This window comes from Amphiura filiformis, chromosome 12 (genome assembly GCF_039555335.1).
Source record: "Amphiura filiformis chromosome 12, Afil_fr2py, whole genome shotgun sequence".
NCBI lineage: Eukaryota > Metazoa > Echinodermata > Ophiuroidea > Amphilepidida > Amphiuridae > Amphiura > Amphiura filiformis.
The window spans coordinates 24,751,336-24,773,675 of record NC_092639.1 but is presented as its reverse complement, the minus strand read 5'-3'; the positions used below and the strand labels follow the sequence as shown (position 1 = coordinate 24,773,675).

Below are 22,340 nucleotides of genomic sequence, written 5' to 3'. Positions count from 1 at the left end.
TGAGGGCGCTATAGTAGTTGAGCTAGAGCTGTTTGAAATTTTACACATATTGCCCCCTGTAGACCATGACCTTTGACCTTTGGGGTCGGGGGTACCCTAGGATGTATCTAGGGGTCATGGGCCATCATTGTACCAAGTATGGGCCCCGAGGCTTCTTTGGTTCTTAAGCTAGAGGAGTGCAAAGGACTGATCTTGAGAAGGAGAAGGAGAAGGAGAAGGAGGAGAAGGAGAAGTCGAAGACTAAACACAACAAATACAATATCTATGCCCCGTTGCACGGGCATAGATAAGGAGAAGGAGAAGCCGAAGACTAAACACAACAAATACAATATCTATGCCCCGTTACACGGGCATAGATAAGGAGAAGACTAAACACAACAAATACAATATCTATGCCACCGTTCCACGGGCATAGATAAGGAGAAGAAGGAGAAGGAGAAGCCGAAGACTAAACACAACAAATACAATATCTATGCCCCGTTAACACGGGCATAGATAAATGGAGATGGCACAGAAAATGTATGACAATCTTTCAGTCCGGAAAGGTACAGCAGAGGAGGAGTGGAGCTTATTCAAAACCTCGTTAACGGATTCGCTGAACGCAAAATGTGTCATAAAGAAGGCGTCATAAAGAAGGCAGGAAAAGGTCATAAGAAAGGAGCAACATGGTGGCATGACACATTGAAGGAAGCCATCAAAGTAAAGAAGACACTCTTTAAGCAGTGGTCCAGAACAAAATCTCAGAGTGGTTACGACAAGTATAAAGAAGCAAGAAAAGAAAGCAAGAAAGTGTTAAAACAGCCAAGAATGCATCTTGGCAGGAATAAGGAGAAATCCTAGCAGGAAAATGTGAACAAATCTCCCAGAGAATTTTACACGGCAGTAAAAGCACTCAGACAAAGGAACGAACCTTTTGACCCCACATCACTGATAAACGATGGAGCTGGAAACCCAGTCACTAACCAAGAAGATGGGAGGAATATTTCAATGGACTCCTCAACTTCAGGGACAGTCATTGCTCCCAGGAACCCTTCAATCCAGGCTTTCCTGATGAACCGGAACCTTCTATCTTGGAAGACGAAGTTCTAGCTATTGTGAAAAAAGTGCTAAAAATAAAGCAGCAGGTACTGCCGATATAACAACGGAAGCCATCCAAGCATGTGGAGATGGTGGAATTAAGTGGCTGACTAGAGTCTTCAATGCAGCATGGATGGAGAGAACAACACCAGATGACTGGCAAAAGGCAATAGTGACACCTATCTGGAAAAAGAAAGCAAGCAAGAGAGACTGTGAAAAATACGGGCATCTCCTTGCCGAGTCACGCCGGCAAGATGTTTGCAAAGATCGATCATTCGATCCCTAGTAGAGCTGCAACTAAGTGAGACACAATTTGGTTTCATAAACAACAGGGGGTGTACTGTACAGATACCATTTTCTACTATACTAAAATAACCAGCGAAGTGTGTGGGGTGTCTGTCTGTCCGGCTATGCGTTTCGCCGCGCTGCGACGCATCGATCCGATATTTCGGATATGGATAGGTATCGGGAAACGCATGTTGACCGGGTGGTTTTGAAGGTCATCGGAGATCAATGTCAAACGTCAAAAAATCAAACTTTGTCCGATCGGGCCCAAACTTGGTGGATGGAATCCTTGATACTAGGGGAATATATGCGCAAAATAAAATTGAGGTCAACCGAGGTCAAATGTCATTACGGAGGGGTCAAATTTCAAATTTTGTCCGATCGGGCTCAAACTTGGTGGGTGGAAACCTATAATCAATCCTTGATACCAAGGGAATACATGCGCGAAATAAAATTGAGGTCAACCAAGGTCAAAGGTCACCACGGAGGGTTCAAATTTCAAACTTTGTCCGATCAAGCTTTAACTTGGTGGGTGGAATCCTTCGTATGAGGGGAACACGTAAAAATATTAATCGAGGTCATCCGAGGTCAGAAAGTCAAAAGGGGTCATCAGGGGTCAAATAGCATCGCTATCAGTTACAGGTGAACTAGTTATGTGAAAAGTGTATAGAGTATTTTCGCTGAGGATGGAAGTATCAATAGAGAAATAAAGGCACGATGTCAAAAGGCCAATAATATCATTTACCAACTAGGCCCACTTCTTACACATCCAGCAATACCGATGGATAACAAAGCAAACATTATCCATGTCATATTTTTCGCAACACTCTGCTACCAGTGCCAATCCTGGACTCTCAACAAAAGAACAACCCAAAAGCTCATCACGTGTGAAATTGTTGCAAAACAACAAGTTCGATGGTTCGGTCACCTTATGCGAATGGCCCCTAGCTATGCTAGCTAGCCAACCTGCAGCAAGAACTTATAACAGAAAAACAACAGAAAAGGAAGGAAGTGCTCGCAAGACATTAGATCACCATGAGTGAAGCTACCCATTTCGTCCAAAAAAGAAGGTTACAGTTCCCAACGACGACGCTATGAAAGGCAACAGTGGCGGATAAAAGTAAAAGTCAAGTAAGTAGTATTAGTTACTAGTGCTACAACTTGTTGTTTTTACATAGTAAAAGGAATGTTTTTATGCTCCCGACACGTCAAAAATCTCGTTTCGTCTTTTTTAACCTAAATTTTTAACAGTAAAAAGTTTCATTTACTTTGAACATTGTAGTAACTTATATAGAAGCCCGGGCAGCTCCGACACATGACACGATAATTATTAAGATCTTCATTTTCACATTAATTTTTACCGATAACAACAATGTTTTACTTTGACACATGCTGGTCTGGCTGGTCGCATTTCTAAACGAAACATATGAAGATCCTCCTCCGAGCCAACTAAATACCGACCAAACCTATGGAGAAGCTTCGGACGTTGTTCAAACTTTTCTTGAGACCATCTTGCAGCGTATACCGTCAAATAGTTGAAAATGGCATCTGCAAAATACAATTGGTAAAGCTTTAATAAAAGAAAGCGTGATTCCCATTTCCGGTAAGACACACGCATTTAGTCGTCATTTTAGTACACTTTCCTAAAGCAATAAATTGTAGCATTTTTTGACGATTAATACCTGGCAAGTATTCCCAAAAGTTAAGGTAGAAAGTGACTTCTGAGATGTCATCACCTAACGTCTGCTTGTCTACTGACTGTAGCGGTTCAGCTGGAGGTTGAAGACATGCCGGTATATAGTAAGCCTTCTCTTCCTGCAAAGTGTATTAAAAGAAGCATCATTATCATCATTATTATCATCATCGGCGTCATCAACAGTGTGGAGATGATAATGATAATAATAATAATAATAATAATAATAATAATAATAATAATAATAATAATAATAATAATAATAATAATAATAATAATAATAATAATAATAAATTTATAAGCTGTTGTCGTACCTCACTATTTGCGTCATCAGCGTACTGTGGACATAACAGATCAAATCTCTCCATTATCGCCAGCAGTTTATCTTTGAGGTGAAGATACTTTTTCCATAAGTGGTTGATAAGAGATTCCTTAAGAATGGCTTGTGATGCCAACAGGTTCCATTTGTCACAGAATTTTGCCCACTATACATAGAGAACAATATTACCACTATTCATAAGTAAACTACTGTCGGAGTTATTCATATTGAGTTTTTTTAAAAACTCAATATGAGTAACTCCGACAGTAAAAACTTAAACTTAAAAACTTAAAGTTAAAATTTGCTTACTACTGTCATTTATACAGTCATTTCTTACAGCGCATCCGAGATTTTACTTTTTCATCTTGCGTGTGAAACCTTCTTTAATAATGCTTATTACACAACATCTCTGTTGTTGCTGCGTTAATTTCCGAAGACTATTGCCTCATTTGGCAGGCGGTAAGAGAGTATCAGTGATGACGTGATCAGCTGTCTGTTCTGCGCCACCATTGCAGGCTGGGCTGTCAGCCAGATCCCATTCAGTACTTTCACTGGATATTTTAATAAGTGGTACCTACCAACCACCCAACCAATCAACCATCCACCCACCCATCCACCCAACCAACCATCATGGATCTCCTGCTATGTACATGCCAACAATTGGCAAACATGCGATTTTTGCCAAATATTAATGGAATGAATACCGGCAATCACTATTATAATCTAATTTTCAAGTTTGAACTCAATATAGCTTGGAATATTTTAGTAAAAGCAAAAATAAATATCACTATTAAGCCCCAACAGCAACCCTTAACGTCGAAGTTTGACCGACCACCCTACCCGCGAGTAAGGTGGTCGGTCAAATTTTCCCGCCAAAAATGAACGCAAAGAATCAATTGATTATAATTGTTTCCTGTAAACTTTTGATGAGAGCGTATTTTAAGCGTACATCGCGTATTTACTGCGTTGAAACGCACATGTCACTGGTTGGCTGCTGAGGTGATCTGCTGTTGCCGAAGAGAAATTTATGAATGAACTTTGCGCCGTACGCGTTGTTAGGTCCTACTTCAACACCACGGTAGTACGCGCTCGCCATAGTTTTACAGCAAAATGTTATATCCCAATTTGATGTTGATCGCCTATCACCAGGAGAAATCGGTTCGGGTGGGTCGGGGGAGTGATATAACCATTAATAGACGATTGTTATATAAAGTAACGATTGTATTGAAATTCATAATACCTGTTCCCTCTTTGGCTGTACAGTTATAATCTGCCTGATAACGTCAATCAACCATTGGGGATCCAAAATGACTAGATCATTCAGGAATGCGTCATTGGTGTCTTCCTTTGTACCAAAATAAATTATCGTCCCCAAGTCATGGAGAAACTGCAGAACTGTAATAATCTCACTGTCATCAGTCAGACCATACTCAGCACCTTCTTGCCTGGCCTTGATAGAAAACAAAGTAATCATAATAAACTTTCATTAACAAAGACTCGAAGACACCATTTTTGGAGCGATTGCCGAATAGGGTGCAACTCTACTAGTCTTATTACAAGACTGCCCTACCCCTACCCCAACCCTAACCCTAAACCAGGGCACTGACACTGGCTCATTTGCATAACAAAATGACCCGTCTCCTCCGCAGCCAATTTGGTTCCGCTCCATCGAAATCAAACTGGTCACGGAGGAGACTACCCTCCTTTGTGTTTGTTCATTTGTGTATGAAGAGCCCTTCTTGGAGTCCGTTTGGACTTAGGCTACGCTCTCAACTAGAGTCCGACGCTGCATTGTACTAGAAATACCTTTTCTGTGAAAACGCTATAGAGCCAACTTGGAACACGTATTCATTTCAATATATATAGCATTAATTTGATCACCCTTGTGGCCTCCGTGCAGTGGAAAACCATAATTCTTTCATTAAAAAGAAATGAAAATAATAATAATAATAAAAAATAAAAAAAACGGATCCACCTGTGCACCTATAAAATGGGCACAGCAATTTGTCTCAAATATGAATGAATTTTAAGAAACATACGGGATATGATGAACATTGACCTGACGCCATGATAGTAGAATCTATTAGTCGTTTTATATACAATGTATATACCGTATTGTCATAATACCAATATTTGTCATAATATTATAATGAGTAAATATTTAGCATCGTATATGTGCAGTCCATATGCACAAACGAATACTGATCTTTATGATATTCAGGTTTTTGTGCATCTCATATAACATGTCACGTAGGAGGTCATACGTGTTAACCTTCATCTATTGTATTTGTTCATCTGTGTATGGAGAGAAGAAACGCCGTTAAGGCAATACACTATTTTAAAGTGTTGCGATTTGGTAGTTCACAACATCTTGCGAATGGTAGTGATCTTCGGCAAAAATTGCATTGCTCATTTCCTTGCGAGCGTGTAGAAGAATTCAAATATCACAGAAATGCTTTTATTGGTCCTGTGGTTCTTGAGTTATGTTGTAAAGAGGGCTGAAACAACAACACTTTTGTAAAATGTACATAACTCATTAACAACAATAAATTAAGCAAGTTTTCAAAGTATATGATTTGTAGAATGAACATTTGCAAAACATCAAAGTGTTATTTTGCAATAATATATTGATTTAGACAATAAAAATCGATTTTTTTTTTGGCTGCTTCGACCAACAATACCGCATCTACCCTTAAACGCCATTAAAACTCCATCAGTATTATGGCGTAGTTCATTGAACTCACCGGATTGCACTGACAATAATGCACTTATGGGTCGGGACGATTGCATTAAAAAACTTAATAAATTATTCATAACAGTTACGTAATCAATCGATAGTGTGGACACTTTTCACTTGCAAACCACCAAAATTCGTGATCTTTAGCGTTGGAAAAGACACCACGTGAATAGAGTGCCCTCTCAAGAATAGGTTCTCTGTGTCTAAACTTAGACGTAAACGAGGACTGGACTCAAGTCTAGCAAGTTGCACCCTGTTTGGTAATTGTACCTCCCCTCTCTCTCCCCCCTTCCTTCCTTCCTTTCTTTTTCTTTCTTTCTTTCTTTCTTTCTTTCTTTCTTTCTTTCTTTCTTTCTTTCTTTCTTTCTTTCTTTCTTTCTTTCTTTCTTTCTTTCTTTCTTTCTTTCTTTCTTTCTTTCTTTCTTTCTTCCTTTCTTTCTTCCTATAATGTACCAACCTCATCTAGTGTAATGTAGTGCGTGTTCTTGGCTGCTTGTTCCATTAATGCACGTTCAAATTGAAGCCATCTGACAGGTATTCTTTCACCCATGTACGGCTCTTTCAGGAGAATATCGCAAATGTGCATTCTTAGATCTTTTAGAGTCTGAAAAAAAAATGTTATGTATATTATTTAAAGCAATTTATTCCACTGTATCGAAATCAAGTATGAAATCTTTCAATAATTAGGGAAATGATATTTATCTATTTATTTATTTATTTATTTATTTATTTATTTATTTATTTATTTATTTGTTTATTTATTTATTTATTTAGCTAGATGTGTAGGTGTGGGTGTATGTATGTATTTTCCCTTCGGTGGTCCACATATACGGTATTTGTTCATTATTGAATAAAAATTTCGTTTATTAGTTTAGCGTGTGTTCATTAAAACGCTTTCTATTTTGATCTATAACGTAACGACACACACATGTATATTAAGAAGTATTACTAGACTCCCGCACAGGAAATAAGGTTAATGTGTCAATTTGACCTTCAACCCCTAAACCTTTGGGGTCATAAATATCATGATTTTTAACATGTTTAGAATGTCGTAAAAATCATTCCTGTTGACTTTGAGCTCGATTGGACCAATTTTCGAAATTTGACCTTTGACCCCTATAACTTGACCCCTGGGTCACAAATGTCATTAACTGCATTTTTCTCGTGTTTAGAGTGTCATAATGGTTATTACTATCGAGTTTGAGCCCAATCAAAGTATGTCGGTGATTTAATCTTTGACCTCTATAACGTGACCCCTGGGTCATGGATGGTGTCAACTGTATTTGCTTTGTGTTAAGGATGTCACAAGGATTACTCCTGGTGAATTTCAGCTCAATCGGAGCTTGTTTGTAGGTTTTGACCTTTGATCTTGAACTTTGACTTATGGGGTCGAGACTATCATAGACCTCCCCTACCAATAATTTTGCATCACAGTAGCAATAATGGGCCCTATCTGTCTTCCATAGGCTGAGATCCAGCTACTTTTCCGTATTTTTTAACATTTTTTTTGCAAATTTGACGTCTTGACTTCCTTAATGACCTTTGACCCCAATATAAAAAAACCTCATATACACCGAGAAAATGCATTGTTACAGTTTAAATTAAAAAAATCTACTATGCTTAGTTAAGGAGATAAAAATTCTTGAAGTTATTTAGCTTAAAACCGGAAATGACGTCTAAATGACCTTTGACCAAAAAATAAAAAATACCGTGCATACATCGGGTAACACTAATGCTAGCCTGAGTCCCTCGGCCCCGATCTCGAAACAAAAAACATGGCGGAATAAAATGGCCGTTTCACCTGCCAGCACAACCCGATGACCGTGCGTAAGCAGTTGAAGGACTGGTGGATCAAGTCTACACTAATGCATATAAGAAGTTTATGTTACTCTGGTCTGGTTACGTTTTGAGATAAAAAAAAAAACAATGAACATATTTGATGATTTTTGGTTTTTGTTCGAAAGCGATCCCTTAATGACCTTTGACCCCAAAACTGTAGACACCCCAATGACACTGGTTGGTAGCAATGCATGTGTGCTAATGACAACACTCTGCTATGTAATTTAAAAAAACAGTGATTTCTTGAATATTTTTAGCTTTCAGACCGGAAATGACCCCCTTAATGACCTTTGACCTAAAGTTTTAAGCACTGCCACATGTTGATTCATATGCATGAGTCACATGATCATTGCATGTAATTTGTGGAAGGAGTAGCAATTTTTGTGAAATCAACATTTTTGGCCATAAGGTCATGGTCAAAGTCAAATGTAAGGTTTGGCCTTGTCCAGTGGTCATTTGGCTAAGTTTGGTTGAAATCTGTCAAAGCATAACAGAGCTAGGGCAAAACGTGGCAAGTCACGCAAAATTTCACGAGTTGCCAAAAGAAGATTAAGACAGTACAAGCCGACGTGAAACGTCGGCTTGTAAAAATCGCAATAGTACGAAGACGACAAAATCGTAAGTGAGGTGTGTTTAAAGGCCCATTCAGTGATTTGGTCATCCGGACGATCGTTTAAATCATCAAAATTCAGATTTTGGTACCTTTGTCATTGTTATAGATGTGCTAACATAGCCTGCTAGTGGTTCAGCCGAAAGCTGTGTATTTAAGACAAAATAAGGCATTTACATGATATCTGTAATTTATATACTAACAGTATGTAAATTAGCTACATGTATTTGAATGGGGCCTCAACTTTAACAATACTGCTGTTTTCCTAATTTTTGCCAAATTTTTTCATTTCAAAAATACCTAACGATAATTTTAATGACTTATCCTTCACGTTTAGGCAATTTATAAACAATTTTGATTTTTTTTGCACTTTCGCTGGGATCATTGAAAGGGCCTTTAATGCTCAAGATCCATTGCGCGCGTGTATGCGGGGGATACGATCCCCATAGTACAGAGGTATGATGTATGTCACATGTTCAGCGATTCGTGTTAGTGATCGCTCCCGTTATGGGAGGTGGTATCTGCCGCATATGCGTAAAAATCAAGCTTCCTGCGCACGTGATGTGATGATTATTACAATACACCTATAAATTCTGAAGTAATGTAATCAAGTTACAATAATTTGTATACATGTATAAGTTACCTTTTCGCGGTCTTCTTTGCTTTGGTCTTTTGGATTATTCTCAATGGTATGGATCTGTAGAATGACGTGTTTTTCATAGATCTTCCCTTCGATGAGATTAAGTATCTGCTGCTTCTTCTCGTCTTCAACCTTGATGATGACGAAAGAGATATTAAACATAAATGCATGTTTTCACATAACAAGCAAGGGCGTCAATCCGAAGTTGATCGTGGGGGGACACAATGTTTTGGAAATATGACTGTGAAACGGGCATAGGGCGCGTTGCGCTTGCGCGACGCAGTGGGTGTCTAGGGGGATGTGCCCCCTCAGTCATAGGAAAATTTTAAAAATGAGCGCCAAATGAAGCAGGGAAGTAAATAAGGATAATTTACTGGGTGGGAAATTTAATTTATTTTTGCCCTCAAATTAGAGAAAATAATTTACTGGGTAGCGGTAATTAATGTAGAATTTGACTTTGATGTAAAAAGTGGACTTTACCCTCCCCCTAAATGCATCTTATGCCGATATTAGCATATTCATGAAGCAACTTTCAAGAAAAATTGTATACCGTATTATATTTCACTTTCAAGATTTAACTTCTCTCGATATGTGCACTGAAACTCCCTGCACGTAAGGTGTAACAACTAAGCCTTTTGACTTGGTGGAATCGTCTTTCTTTGGTCTGCCTTTCTTAGGTTTCGGCTTAGCCATCTGGTTTTTCACTTTTTCAGTACTCCATTCTGGGTAACCACAATTTTGGAGAGCTCCTTTAATGTGAGTTTCTTCCTCTACCTTGTCTTGCTCTTCCGTGACTGTTTTGTTCTTTCTGAATTCGCCACTGAATTAGCATGTAAGAACTTACCGTATCCAGAAGCTGTTCAACTGAGATCAAAAGTCGCCAGTACTCTTGGATCATCGAAAGCTTCGAAGTCTAATGTGAGTAACCATGAAAGAAAAGCTATTAATGTTCTTAAAAAAGAGGCCTCGGTTGTTATCTTACCTGCGGATAAGGGAAAAGCCACGGTTGTCCTGGATAAGCAGGAATACAATGAGAAGGTTGATATTTTGTTAAGTGATAAGAAAACGATGACTCCACGCAAAAATACAAGAGGAAATTGGTGGCTATCTTGACTAGATTGACCAATGAGGAGAAAATCAGCAAGGCAAAGTATAAACAGTTGTCCCTAGACTTTATTGTACGCCGAAGATCCACAAACCTACTGCGCCGCTCAGACCTATAGTTGATTACACCTCCACCATAGGTTATGAATCCTCAAAGTGGCTAGCTGACAATGACATCCTGGCCCCCATGGTAGGAAATTCTACTCACCTTGTCTTCAGCTGAGGAGTTAGTGCAAGTAGTGATAGATGAAGGGGGATATATTAAACTCCCACGACGTGATTTCTTTGTTTACGTGCACGCCCATCAGTAAAGTTCTGGACATCGTTAAAGAAAGACTTCAGAAGGAGGTTTGGTTGAAAGAGTATAATAAATCTCACGGCTTCAACTTATCAACAGAAGACGTAGTGGAATTGTTAGATTTCATCCTCTTTACCACCTATTTTACGTTCCAGCTTTTTGGCGCAGCTATGGGCAGTCCTGTTTCACCTTTGGCCGCCAATAGTTTCATGGAACACCTGGAAAATATTGCCATCGCTACTGCTCCATTGGAATGTAAACCTAAGCTATGGAAGAGATATGTGGATGATATCAGGGAAATTGTTTGCAAGGATGAAGTTAATAATCTCACCAACCACCTGAACCAAGCTGACGACATTGACTCCATCAAATTCACGTTTGAGAAGGAAGTTGATGGTAAGATTCCATTTTTAGTTAATGGTATATCGGAAGGCAACACATACTGACCAATATTTGAACTTTAGGTCACACCACCCTCTCCACCAGAAACTTGGTGTCGTGCGTACCCTCCTTGACAGAAAGAACAAACCAGTCACGGAAGAGCAAGACATGGTAGAGGAAGAAACTCACATTAAAGGAGCTCTCCAAAATTGTGGTTACCCAGAATGGAGTACTGAAAAGTGAAAAACCAGATGGCTTAGCCGAAACGTAAGAAAGACAGACCAAAGAAAGACGATTCCACCAAGTCAAAAGGCTTAGTTGTTATACCTTACGTGGAGAGAGTTTCAGTGCGCATCTCGAGAGTTTTTAAACCTTACAATATCTCTACCGCCATGAAACCCAATTGTACGTTGCGGAATCCTTTGGTCCATCCCAAGGACAAGCGAGATCCCCGTCATTCCACGGACGTTATCTATTCAATACCATGTAAAAACTGTGATTTGTCATACATTGGGGAGACAAGAAGAAATTTCGGTAAACGTTTGGAGGAGCACAAAACCCGGGCACAAAACTGAGGCTAAGAAAATTGGTGACAACATAAAAACCAGAGCCACCAGAAAGGCATCCCAATCGGTTGTTCACAAATTGACCATTACCGACCACGTAGTAGACAGTAATCACGTAATCAATTGGGAGGAGGCTAGAATCGTTGGCAAAAAGAGTGATAGATATAAGAGATGGATAAAGGAGGCGATCACCATCAGGAAGCGGGAAAAACCATGAACAGAGACGAGGGGCAATACAACTTGAGTCAATTCTTTGACGATCTGATAACTGAAAAATCAACTGAAACTCGGTTGCTAAGCAGCAAAAATCATCTGCTGTACATTGATCGTCACTGCAACAATAGCATCGATAAAGGAAACTGGCAGTTTCCGAAACGTCTGCAAGTAAGTGGAAATATTTGGACTAGTTGTATGAAATTACAAATATCAGGGAAGGGTAATATTTTTATTTGGTATTAATACAGTGAAATAATGTTTTGACTTTTACTTGTAACTTCTTCTCACAGACATACACATCACTCACAGATTAAAGAAATATAGATATAATTATACCTGTTTTGGATGAGTGGCATTTTCTAAAATGTGTTTTCAACACAGATGGCTGCCAATATAGCTGGCAATTTTGATGTAACCTACTTTATATTTAACCTAAGATTGTAATAGCTATGTAGGTGTTTTTGATTAGTTTGGGTAGCCATGGTGTATATTTTCAGAATCTGCCAGGTGAAAATTGCTCACCCTTGAGGGTTTTAAGAAATTCAAGATGGCGTCCAAAATGGCCGCCATTTTATATTATAGGCTATAACTTATAATGAAAGACAGAGATAAAAAGATTTTATCGCGTCTGACATCTCTGTCAATTACGATCCTTGATTGGTTAATACAACTTAATAGCGCGTAAAAGGAAGACCGATTTATCTGGTGCCGATCGGAGAAAAGGAATAGCAGAAAATGGCGAAAAATTACGTACTTTTTCAAGGCAAAAATCAACAACTTTTCTAGGCATTGTTGATATGGTGCATTCACGAAAGAAAGTTTCCTACTATAAAGACCTAACTTTTGAGATGGTTTGCATGTTTGAAGGTGCAAAATTAACAATTTTTTTAAGGCGTCCGGTTATATCGCCGCGTTCAGCAAGCCAACAAACCGGGCTCGAGTTTGACAGATAACGTCAGACGCGATAAAATCTTTTTATCTTTGTCTTTCATTATAATTCCTTCAAATTAAAATGGTAATTTTGGTGTCTAGTCATAGGCGTTTGGGGTCAAATACATCCAAATAAACCATTTTCAATGTCAGGTATAGAGATAACATAATGGTAAATCCAAGGTGGATGCCAATATAGCTGCCGTATTGGCTATAACCTACTTTATATTTAAGCTAAGATGGTAATGAGTATGTATACATAGGTTTTGGTAAAAAAACAACATGCATCCATTATGCAGTCATTTGGTGTGACTATTGAAATCGAAAACCATAGATTTTGTCCGTATGGGGATACGCCATCACCGCCAAATGGTAGATTTGTGTATATGTACCCCCAGATGACCAAACTAGTCTGTAGTAAGTGGACGGGATCCGGCGCATCTAACCCTACCATGCAGCTGGAATCCGCACTAAACCTAACTGGATTTGATTTGAGGCTAGCTGACCTGCCTGCTCTGGCCCAGGATACTAAAGACTAGGAACACTTGGTGAAAAGCATGAAAATCAAACAATCCTTTAGGAACTACCAGAACCTTGATGCACAAACCTTCAAACCTCCAAAGGGATCTTATTGATAGAATGCCATCTGATGTTGATTGTGATGATATGGTTGAACACTTTGAGATTACTCTTAAGAATACCATTGACAAGTACTGTCTTCTATCAACTAAATTTCGTACTGTCCGGCCGCGAATGCCATGGTATAACGGGATTAACGAAACCATCCATGAAGCTAGGCGTGTCCGCAGGCGTCTTGAAAATAAGTGGAATAAGAGCAAGTCCATCGTTGATAAGGAGATTTTTATGGATCAAAAAGTACTTGTCAATGATTTGATCACCAAAGCAAAGTTTGATACTTTCATGATAAGTTGTGTTCTGCATGTAATAAAGACCAGTTCAGTATTCTTAACTCTCTTCTAAAACACAAGCTTCAAAGTGCTCCACACTTGTGATTCCGCATCTGACCTATCAAACAGGTTTGCCACTTTCTTTGTGAATAAGATCAAGAAGATTAGGCAAAACCTTGACTCTAATGTTGAGGACAGTTTGGATCCTGCAAATGTCAACTTCAGTAGAAGTAGTTTAACAAATGACAGTGCTTCCAGATTATGTACAGGTATTGACTATTATATGAACCAAAATGAGGAGATTGATGTCCCCTTGCAAGCTAACAGTTGTGACCTTTTTGAGCTGAGATCAATAAATTGTGACGAAGTGGCTGATCTTATGAAAAAACTGTCAAATAAGTCCTGCCTTCTTGACCAAATAACGACTTGGCTTCTTAAGGAGAACTCAACTCTCTTCATTCCGGTTCTGACTAATATGATTAATGTATATTTTACGGCTGGAGTGTTTCCGACTTCCCTTAAGGGCTGGGGTATGAACGTTTGGACAGTATTTATTGTGGGACATTAGAGCACATCAGACATATCGAATACGAAGAATGTCCTTCTGATATCAAATAATTTGGATTTTTTGAAATTTGCAATGTAATACACATTTTATGGCAAATCATTAAAAATTGATATTTTTGATATTTAACAGTACTTGAAGTAAACTTTATAAATCTGATGATTTATACTTAAAGTGTATGTAGGTGGGATGAAAAGCCGACGATCAATTGAAAATTTTGACCTTTCGTATTGAAGATATGGATTTTTTTTTCCAAAACACCAAGAAAAAAAGGTCTTTTGGGAAAAAAATCCATATCTTCAATATAAAAGGTCAAAATTTTCAATTGATCGTCGGCTTTTTCCTCCCAGCTACATACACATTAAAATATATCATTAGATTTATAAAATTTATTCGAGGACTGTTATATATGTGACCATACAGCACGAATGAGCCGTAAATGTCCTCAATTGTATTCCGAGTTACAGTGTAAAATGGGCATGAAGGTCGTATTCATTGGTACCTCAATTTGGTGCTACGTGTACCTCATTTAATGAGATACACGTAGCACCAAATTGAAATACCTATGAGAACGACCTTCATGCCCATTTTACACTGTAACTCTGAATACAATTGAGGACATTTACGGCTCATTCGTGCTGTACGGTCACATATATCAAAAATTTGAAAAATATCAAATTTTAATAATTTGTCATAAAATTTGTATTATATCGTGAATTTCAAAAAATGAAAATTATTTGATATCAGAAAGACATGCTTCGTATTCAGAATGCAGTTCGATACGTCTGAGGTGCTCTCATGTCCCACAAAAAATACTGTCGAAACGCCATAAACGCTCATTCTAGATCCCTTAAGGGCGTACTACACCCATATATTGGTTTGATTGGTCTAAACAAATATTTGTTCATTTATAGCGAGGCGATATATGCACGGATCATGTGAAATAAAAAAAAAATAAAAAAATAAATAAAAAAGGTGTTTTTAAACCATTGTATAGTAAGTCATTTTAGCCCTATATATTTTTTGTTTACCGTATCCTGGTAACTCAGATGCGTGTTTCATAACAAACCATAATTTATTCTTTTCAACATGTTCAAGTAGGGTACATGAATAGAATACATTAAATCCTTTGTTATACTCTCTATAGAACATCTACTGGTGCTTGCAAAATATATAACACTGAATAAATTAAATAAACACTTACACAATAGATGCATAGTCATTAGTCAATTTGATATTGATGTTGTTATTGATGTGTTGTTAGGAGAAGAAAAGGCTATTAGGTCACCGTATGTCAGGTTATAGGTCAATTGGTTCAGGTCAAATTTAAGCATCAATTTTGAATACACATGTGAGAGTCTGTGATACAAAATGTATCATAATGAGGAATAATTTGATATTCTGTCTTTAACTGGATATATATCGAGAAGTGCAAGGTGGATATACTAATATACCTTGGGATGTAAATGGTGAGTACAATTTAGAATGCCTAGTTGAGATGGATTTCACAAATAAATATAAAATAGTTACCAAAATCACAAAAGCTAAGCTTACGGAAAACTACCCAATATGGTGGTATAGGTGACAAGAAATACAATTTTTTCAACATTGCTGTAGTATGGTTGTGGTAACCTGTTACCTATGGCTTAATTAAGTTTCAGTGAAATAATGTCGCAAGTTAAAAATACAAAATATAGCTCAACATTGAAAATAGAAGCATTTTAACCAGTTCCTTTTTGATAGTTGTGGAGCACCAAGTTCATGAAGTCATAAAAGAAATCAGGAACCACTTATTCCCATTTTACATATCAACTTTATTTCCCTAACGTGTTAGCAACACATATCCAAAATTTTAACGAAATCCGTTGATATTAAGCTTTCCAAAATGAAGTGAATTTAAATCATCAGTGATGTACCACCTTTTGGCTTCTACTTTTAAAAGCATGTAAGCTACGTTGATACCGATGCCACCAATAAAACGAGAAGATTTGCCCTTCATTTTGCATACCACTTTGTCCAATTTTTTTGTAATTTCTTCACAAAATGCAAAAAATGCAAAAAAAAAATCAAGGGGTGTAGTACCCCCTTAAACAGGCGATTATTTCTCCAATAATAAAGAAACCAACATTGGACACAAATACATTACAGAACTATCAAACATTAAAGTTTTGGCAAAAATCATGGAAATGGCAGGTGCAACTCGCTTAAATGAACATATCAACAGGAACAGTCTTTCTGAAAAGTTTCAATCGACTTATAAACCAGCTTATTCAACTGAAACCGCTCTCCTCAAGGTAAAAAGCGACATAGCGTATGCTATTGACAACCAGCATGCCGTTCTCCTTGTAATGCTTGACCTTTCGGCGGCGTTTGGCACGCTTGATCGTGTCATTTTTATCAATAGACTTCGCGAGACCTTTCGCATCAAAGGTAACGCCTTGAACTGGTTTGATACACACCTCAGGAATCGCTCAAGCAGAGTTTGCTTATCTGGGGCATTTTCTGAAAATCATATCATGGAATTTGGAGTGCCACAGGGATCCATATTGGGACCGTTGGGATACAATGCTTACACTCATCCAATTGGAAAACTTCTTCGTGCAAATGGTGTCTGCTTTCACATTTACGCCGACGACACGCAAATTTACTTAAGCTTTGATCTGAGAGTAGACGGAGCGTGTCAACTTGCCTTGAAGAACCTACAATCCTGCGTTTCTGAAATCAAGCAGTGGATGACTTTAAACAAATTGCAGTTAAACGAGGCGAAAACCGAATTATTCGTTGTTGTTTCTTTGGGGTTCGCTGCCCGACTTAATAATATCACTCTGACTTCTTGTGGATGTATCATTAACACCTACTAAGTCTTTGCGGAACCTTGGCATCGTATTCGATCCTCCGTTGAGTATGAAAGACCAAATTTCTTCCACATTTAATAATGTGTTAGCTTTCATCTCCGGAATTTGTCACGCATCCGCCGTTACTTGAAGCCATATTATAACATTTTCAAACAAAATAGATTAGCATTTCTTTGCCATAAAATGTTAGCTTTTACTGTCAGATATATCCCCTTTTATTTTTGAGCCGAACAACTACGGCAAAGCAAAGAAAATTGGAATTTACTACCAGCGCACATGTCGCCAATACGTACCACTCCTTCGGTCATGTTGTGGTACGACCATTTGTTGTGTATATCACCGTCCCGCACGCCGTGTACGTTCTGTGTGTTATGAACATCGTGTATGCGTTCGACTAATAATTCCATCGTAATAATAAAGCGCCGGTTCCGGCGTTTTATTCAAATCTCGGATTTTGACAAAACTACAGCACCTAGAGTCTTGATTTTTGCAGGGTATATTGGTTTAATAAAGTACAATTTAATCGTGTAAAAAGGAATTTAAAAAATTCAGTGAGGGCGTCGTCCTCAGCAAATGTTATAATATGGCTTTAACACAAGATGCTTGTAAACTTGCTGTTCAGTCGCTCATTTTCTCTCGAATTGACCATGGTAATGCTTTGCTCTATGGTTGCCAATGAAGGTGACTTAACGCGTTTGCAACGCCTTCAGAACAGGGCCGCCAGATATGTGCTTGTTGGCCGAGACCATCCCAGTGCTCCTTTACTACGTCTCCTTCATTGGCTGCCAATTCGCGAACGTATCAAGTTTAAAGTACCGGTCTATGTCTTCAAATGCCTCCATTCACAATCTCCATCATATCTTCAAGAACTGATTTCGGTTAAAACGTCCGTGTATGCCACTCGTTCGTCAAAGGACAAAACACTTCTGGCTCAACCAAAAACCAAGACACGTACTGGTGATCATTCATTTGAATCATGTGCACCCCGGATTTGGAATTCTCTACCTCGTGACATCAGGGAAGCTGGTACACTCCAGCTTTTCAAAACTAATCTGAAAACATACTTGTTCAAGTAGTTATTATCCAATTGTCATTACATATGTTATGCTTTGTATTGTTTGTATTAGTTCATGTATCTAGTTCATGTACCTGTTTATATTTTCTTATAAAGCGCTCGGTTCTTTGTGGGGCGCTCAATAAATGCCTATTATGTTATGTTATGTTATGTTATGTTATGTTATGTTATGTTATGTTATGTTATGTTATGTTATGTTATGTTATTAAACACCAACGGGTCAAGTTATTGCCCCTCCTTGATCTTTATAGTCTCTTGGGGTTTATTTATTTATTAACCATATTTAAACAGGGTAACCTACTCAACAAATATTACAATGTTGATATTCAGTAGGGCCCTAAGATAAACATATAAAAGCATTGAATACACGTAGAATATACATTATTAAAAACCATAAAAATTGAGCTTACATAAATATATTACACAGCATAAAATACATTATATAAATATTATACAGCATGAAAACCAAGTTTTTGTAATTAAAAATAAATGAAAGAGAAAGAGAAAGAGAAAGAGTATTTAAAAACATTTGACATATATGAGCTGCAGAATTAGTAGTGCTACAATTTCAGGTCTTCTTTGAGTTTCTTTTTGAATTGCATTAGTGAGTTGACTTGACGAATATCTTTCGAAATAACATTCCATAATACGCTACCTTTGTATTGGAAAGAGCTTTTACCATAATTTGTATTGCACTTTGGAACATATAGATCGCCATTTACACTGCCTCTAGTGTTAACAGAATGAATGCTATTAACTGGACGAAACAAATCATTGAGGTAGGAGGGTGCAATTTCATTTTTAACTTTAAACATCATACATCCAGTTAAGAAAATAATACGGTCTCTTATATTCATATGTACGTAACCTAAAGTATGTCGTTTATATGAGTTCTGTATGGTACACTTAGTATAATTCGCATTGCCGTGTTTTGGAGTTTTTGAAGCTTATTTAAGTTTATTACACTGCAGCTACTCCAAATAGTAAATGCATAATCAAAATGTGGTAAAACCATAGTGTTGTAAATAGTAATCAGACAACTTCTTGGGACAAACGGCTTAATTCTTCTCATGACTGCAAGACTTGTACACACTTTACGACAAATATTGTTGATCTGCTCTTTCCATTTCAAGTTAACATTAATTTGAACACCAAGATATTTAAAACATGTGACATTTTCAATCTCAACATTATTCATATACACTTTGACGTGATCAATTTTACTAGTTTTTACAGGTGTACCAAGTAACATAACTTTTGTCTTCTTCACATTTGCTTTCTTGGGATAAAGTCCATAGGGCCGTGCTTGTAAATTGGGACCCTTTGAAGAAAGTGCAAGCACCGTCCCAGGCCATTGACATCCTAGCCTTTATATTGGATGTGCTGTTGACATATCATTCTGGTTTTATTCAACAGGAGCAATGTATAGTCTTGTGACTAATTTCCAACTACAAAACGTATTGTTTCTCGCCAGCCACAATGTAAAGGTAGCTCGTAACACCGCTCTTGAGAGTATCTAGTGCCTACTTTACTTTTTTATTTGTCAGGCTAGGAATTTGAAACAAGTTCTTGGTGTCTCATTGCTGAAGCCTCTTGATTCTATTGAGAAGTATTTCAGCTCCCATCCTTTTTCTTGTCCTTCTCTAATAAGGTCTTCAACATATTTGCACTTTTTTCTGTAGTTTGCATGTTTCTACAGTGCAGGTATCGTCAGATCAAGCCTATCTTCTCACTGGGTGAGTAGATGCCAATGTCTGGTCTCCTTGACTTGGTCACTATTTTTAGCGGGAATTTGATCAGGTGTTTTTCTTCGTCCCATACCACCTTCCATTCCTCACAGTTCTGGAGTCTGTCTTGAGTCTTGTCACCCAACCAGGCTACATTACTACCGTAAAACCCCGTCTACAAGGATATACCTAAGAAACGCCCTCAATAAAATTGGTTGCTTGTTGTATTTGGAGTTTGAGCAAATATATACTGGCACTGGGTGGCTATGCATTCCATCTAAGTATGTTGTAACACCAATCAATTGTATTGACATAATAACGACTGTTTCGTATATCAGGATCGTATAGCTCAATTGATAGAGCGTCAGACTTTGGAACTGAAGACATGCTGAAGAGAGCATGGTCCGGGCACCGGTTCCGGTTTTTCATTCTCGTTTAATTTTAACTTTTTGACATGTTCTTTTTATCTTTCTTCAAATCTACCTTTCTACTTTTAATTTTAGGTGCGTTTTTTTTTTAATTTTTTTTTTTATAGTTTTTATAGTTTTTTTTAGTAATTTTGTGGTTTTATAGAAACTAGTAAAAGCATTTATTCTAAATAATAGCGAAACCCACGGTTAGACAGATGTGTTGTAACTACTTGTCTGTCCTCGTCTTTGCAATAACCTATGTTGCACCTTTGTGCCATCCCAATTCTTGAGGTAGGGTGCGTTTTTGGCTTAAGCACGATTTTGTTTCTACTTGAAATGAAATCAAAATAAATATTGTTCTGTTGCCACAATTGCAGTTTTTTAAATAAAAAAAAATAGATGAGGAATAATAATTATTCCATATTTGAATCTATTGTCCCATCAAGAATAGAGTGTCTTCAAAAACTTCAATCAATTCATCTGACAAAGGAAACTATTCTGGTCATTCAATTTTGTTTCGCTTGCACCTGTTATATCACAGGCGTTGGTAGAGAAGGCACACTTCTCTTGTCTTCACCGAAGTAGTGATGTAAACACTAACATGATTAATTACCATAGCTAGCAATGGACATACACTATTTTTGTTCCACTTGAACCCATACTATAGGCTATTCGCTGTCGATGTGACGTAATTAATCGGATTAACTACCATAGCAATTGATGAATACAATTTCGAATATATAGCCCTGCACTTCATCGTTCACGTGGCACCTATGCATTAAACCATAGTTGTCAAAGAAATGCTAATCACTCGCCATGTAAGATTAGTATTTATGAAAAGAGTGGTATTCAATCTATGTTTGGTGACATACGCGGGTGATTAGTGCAATCTGCTTGATGGTAGTTATTGCGATTATTACGTCACTTCGACAGCGATTGTAGTATAGACGAATCCAACAAGCCAAGTGATGGTCAGAATTTATTCGGCCATTATACGCTGCCGCTGGTGAAGTTGCGTAATTAATCGGATTAATTACCATAGCAATAGGTGAAAACAATTTTGAACATATCGCGCTGCGCTACAAGCAGGTTACACTCATCACCTGTACTGTGTATGTCTGCAATCATAGATTGAATACAATACTGGTCTTTTCAAAGATCTTACAGGTGCAGCATGATATGGTTCAATGAAGAGGTACCGCCTGAACGTATCAGTGTATAACGCGGTATATTTAAAAATTGTTTTCACCTATTGCTATGGTAGTTAATCCGATTATTACGTAACTTCGCCAGCGTATTGGAATAAAACAGGAGGATGTGAGTTCATAAGGGCAATGTCGGGCATAGGTCACAATCGATGTGGAGAGATGAGAGGTCCGACCAACAGCCATAGCGATTCAACTAATTCCAGCGGACGGTCTGTGGCTAGTAAGGAATCGTCTTTGACCACATGCGCAGATCTGTCTCGTCAGGAAGATATTTAATATCCCGAATTTATAATAGGCCTATGCCTACCAGTTCCATCGTATAACCGATCTGCTAGAGAATATTTGTTACCATGTTTAATAAATTCGTATTTATCGTATAATAAAATGTATAGCCAAATGTATATTATGTGTCACACGGTTTTCTGCTGAACCACTAGCAGGCTATGTTACCACATCTATGACAATGACAAAGGTGAATTTTGATGATTTTTACGATCGTCCGGATGAGCAAATCACTGAATGGGTCTTTAGTTCCTCCTCTCCTTATCCTGCCAATATTATATGAATCAAAGAAAAATAAAGACAAAATAAAATTAAGCAAGAAAAAAGACAAAGAAAAGAAACAATAAAAGAAAAACAATAGAATAAATTAAACTAAATATGAAAAAAAAAAAATGATCACGAAAGGAGTCTTTAGAAAATGCAAGAAAATATAAATGAAAAGTTTGAACACTATTTTGTTTATAAAAGTTTGTGTGACCGTGATGAGGCTCGAACTCACCATCTTCCGATCTAAAGAACCAAAGTCTTATGCCTTGCCAAGTGAGCTATGCTCGTGAGATGCGAAATAAAGATAAAATAATACATTGTATACCTGCTTGTGTCGGTAAATGATTT

At 37.7% G+C, this 22,340-nt stretch overlaps 1 protein-coding gene across 1 annotated transcript in view; it reads right to left on the bottom strand.

Annotated features, from left to right (window-relative positions):
- Positions 1-22,340, bottom strand: part of LOC140165969 (uncharacterized) — a 221,425-nt gene that overhangs the window by 24,659 nt on the left and 174,426 nt on the right. Inside the window, exons 14-19 of the mRNA XM_072189329.1 lie at positions 9,204-9,332; positions 6,569-6,715; positions 4,615-4,824; positions 3,370-3,540; positions 3,045-3,177; positions 2,744-2,910 (exon numbers count right to left, since the gene is read on the bottom strand). Of these exons, the coding sequence (XP_072045430.1) occupies positions 2,744-2,910; positions 3,045-3,177; positions 3,370-3,540; positions 4,615-4,824; positions 6,569-6,715; positions 9,204-9,332 (957 nt within the window). The remainder of the gene's footprint in view (positions 1-2,743; positions 2,911-3,044; positions 3,178-3,369; positions 3,541-4,614; positions 4,825-6,568; positions 6,716-9,203; positions 9,333-22,340) is intronic.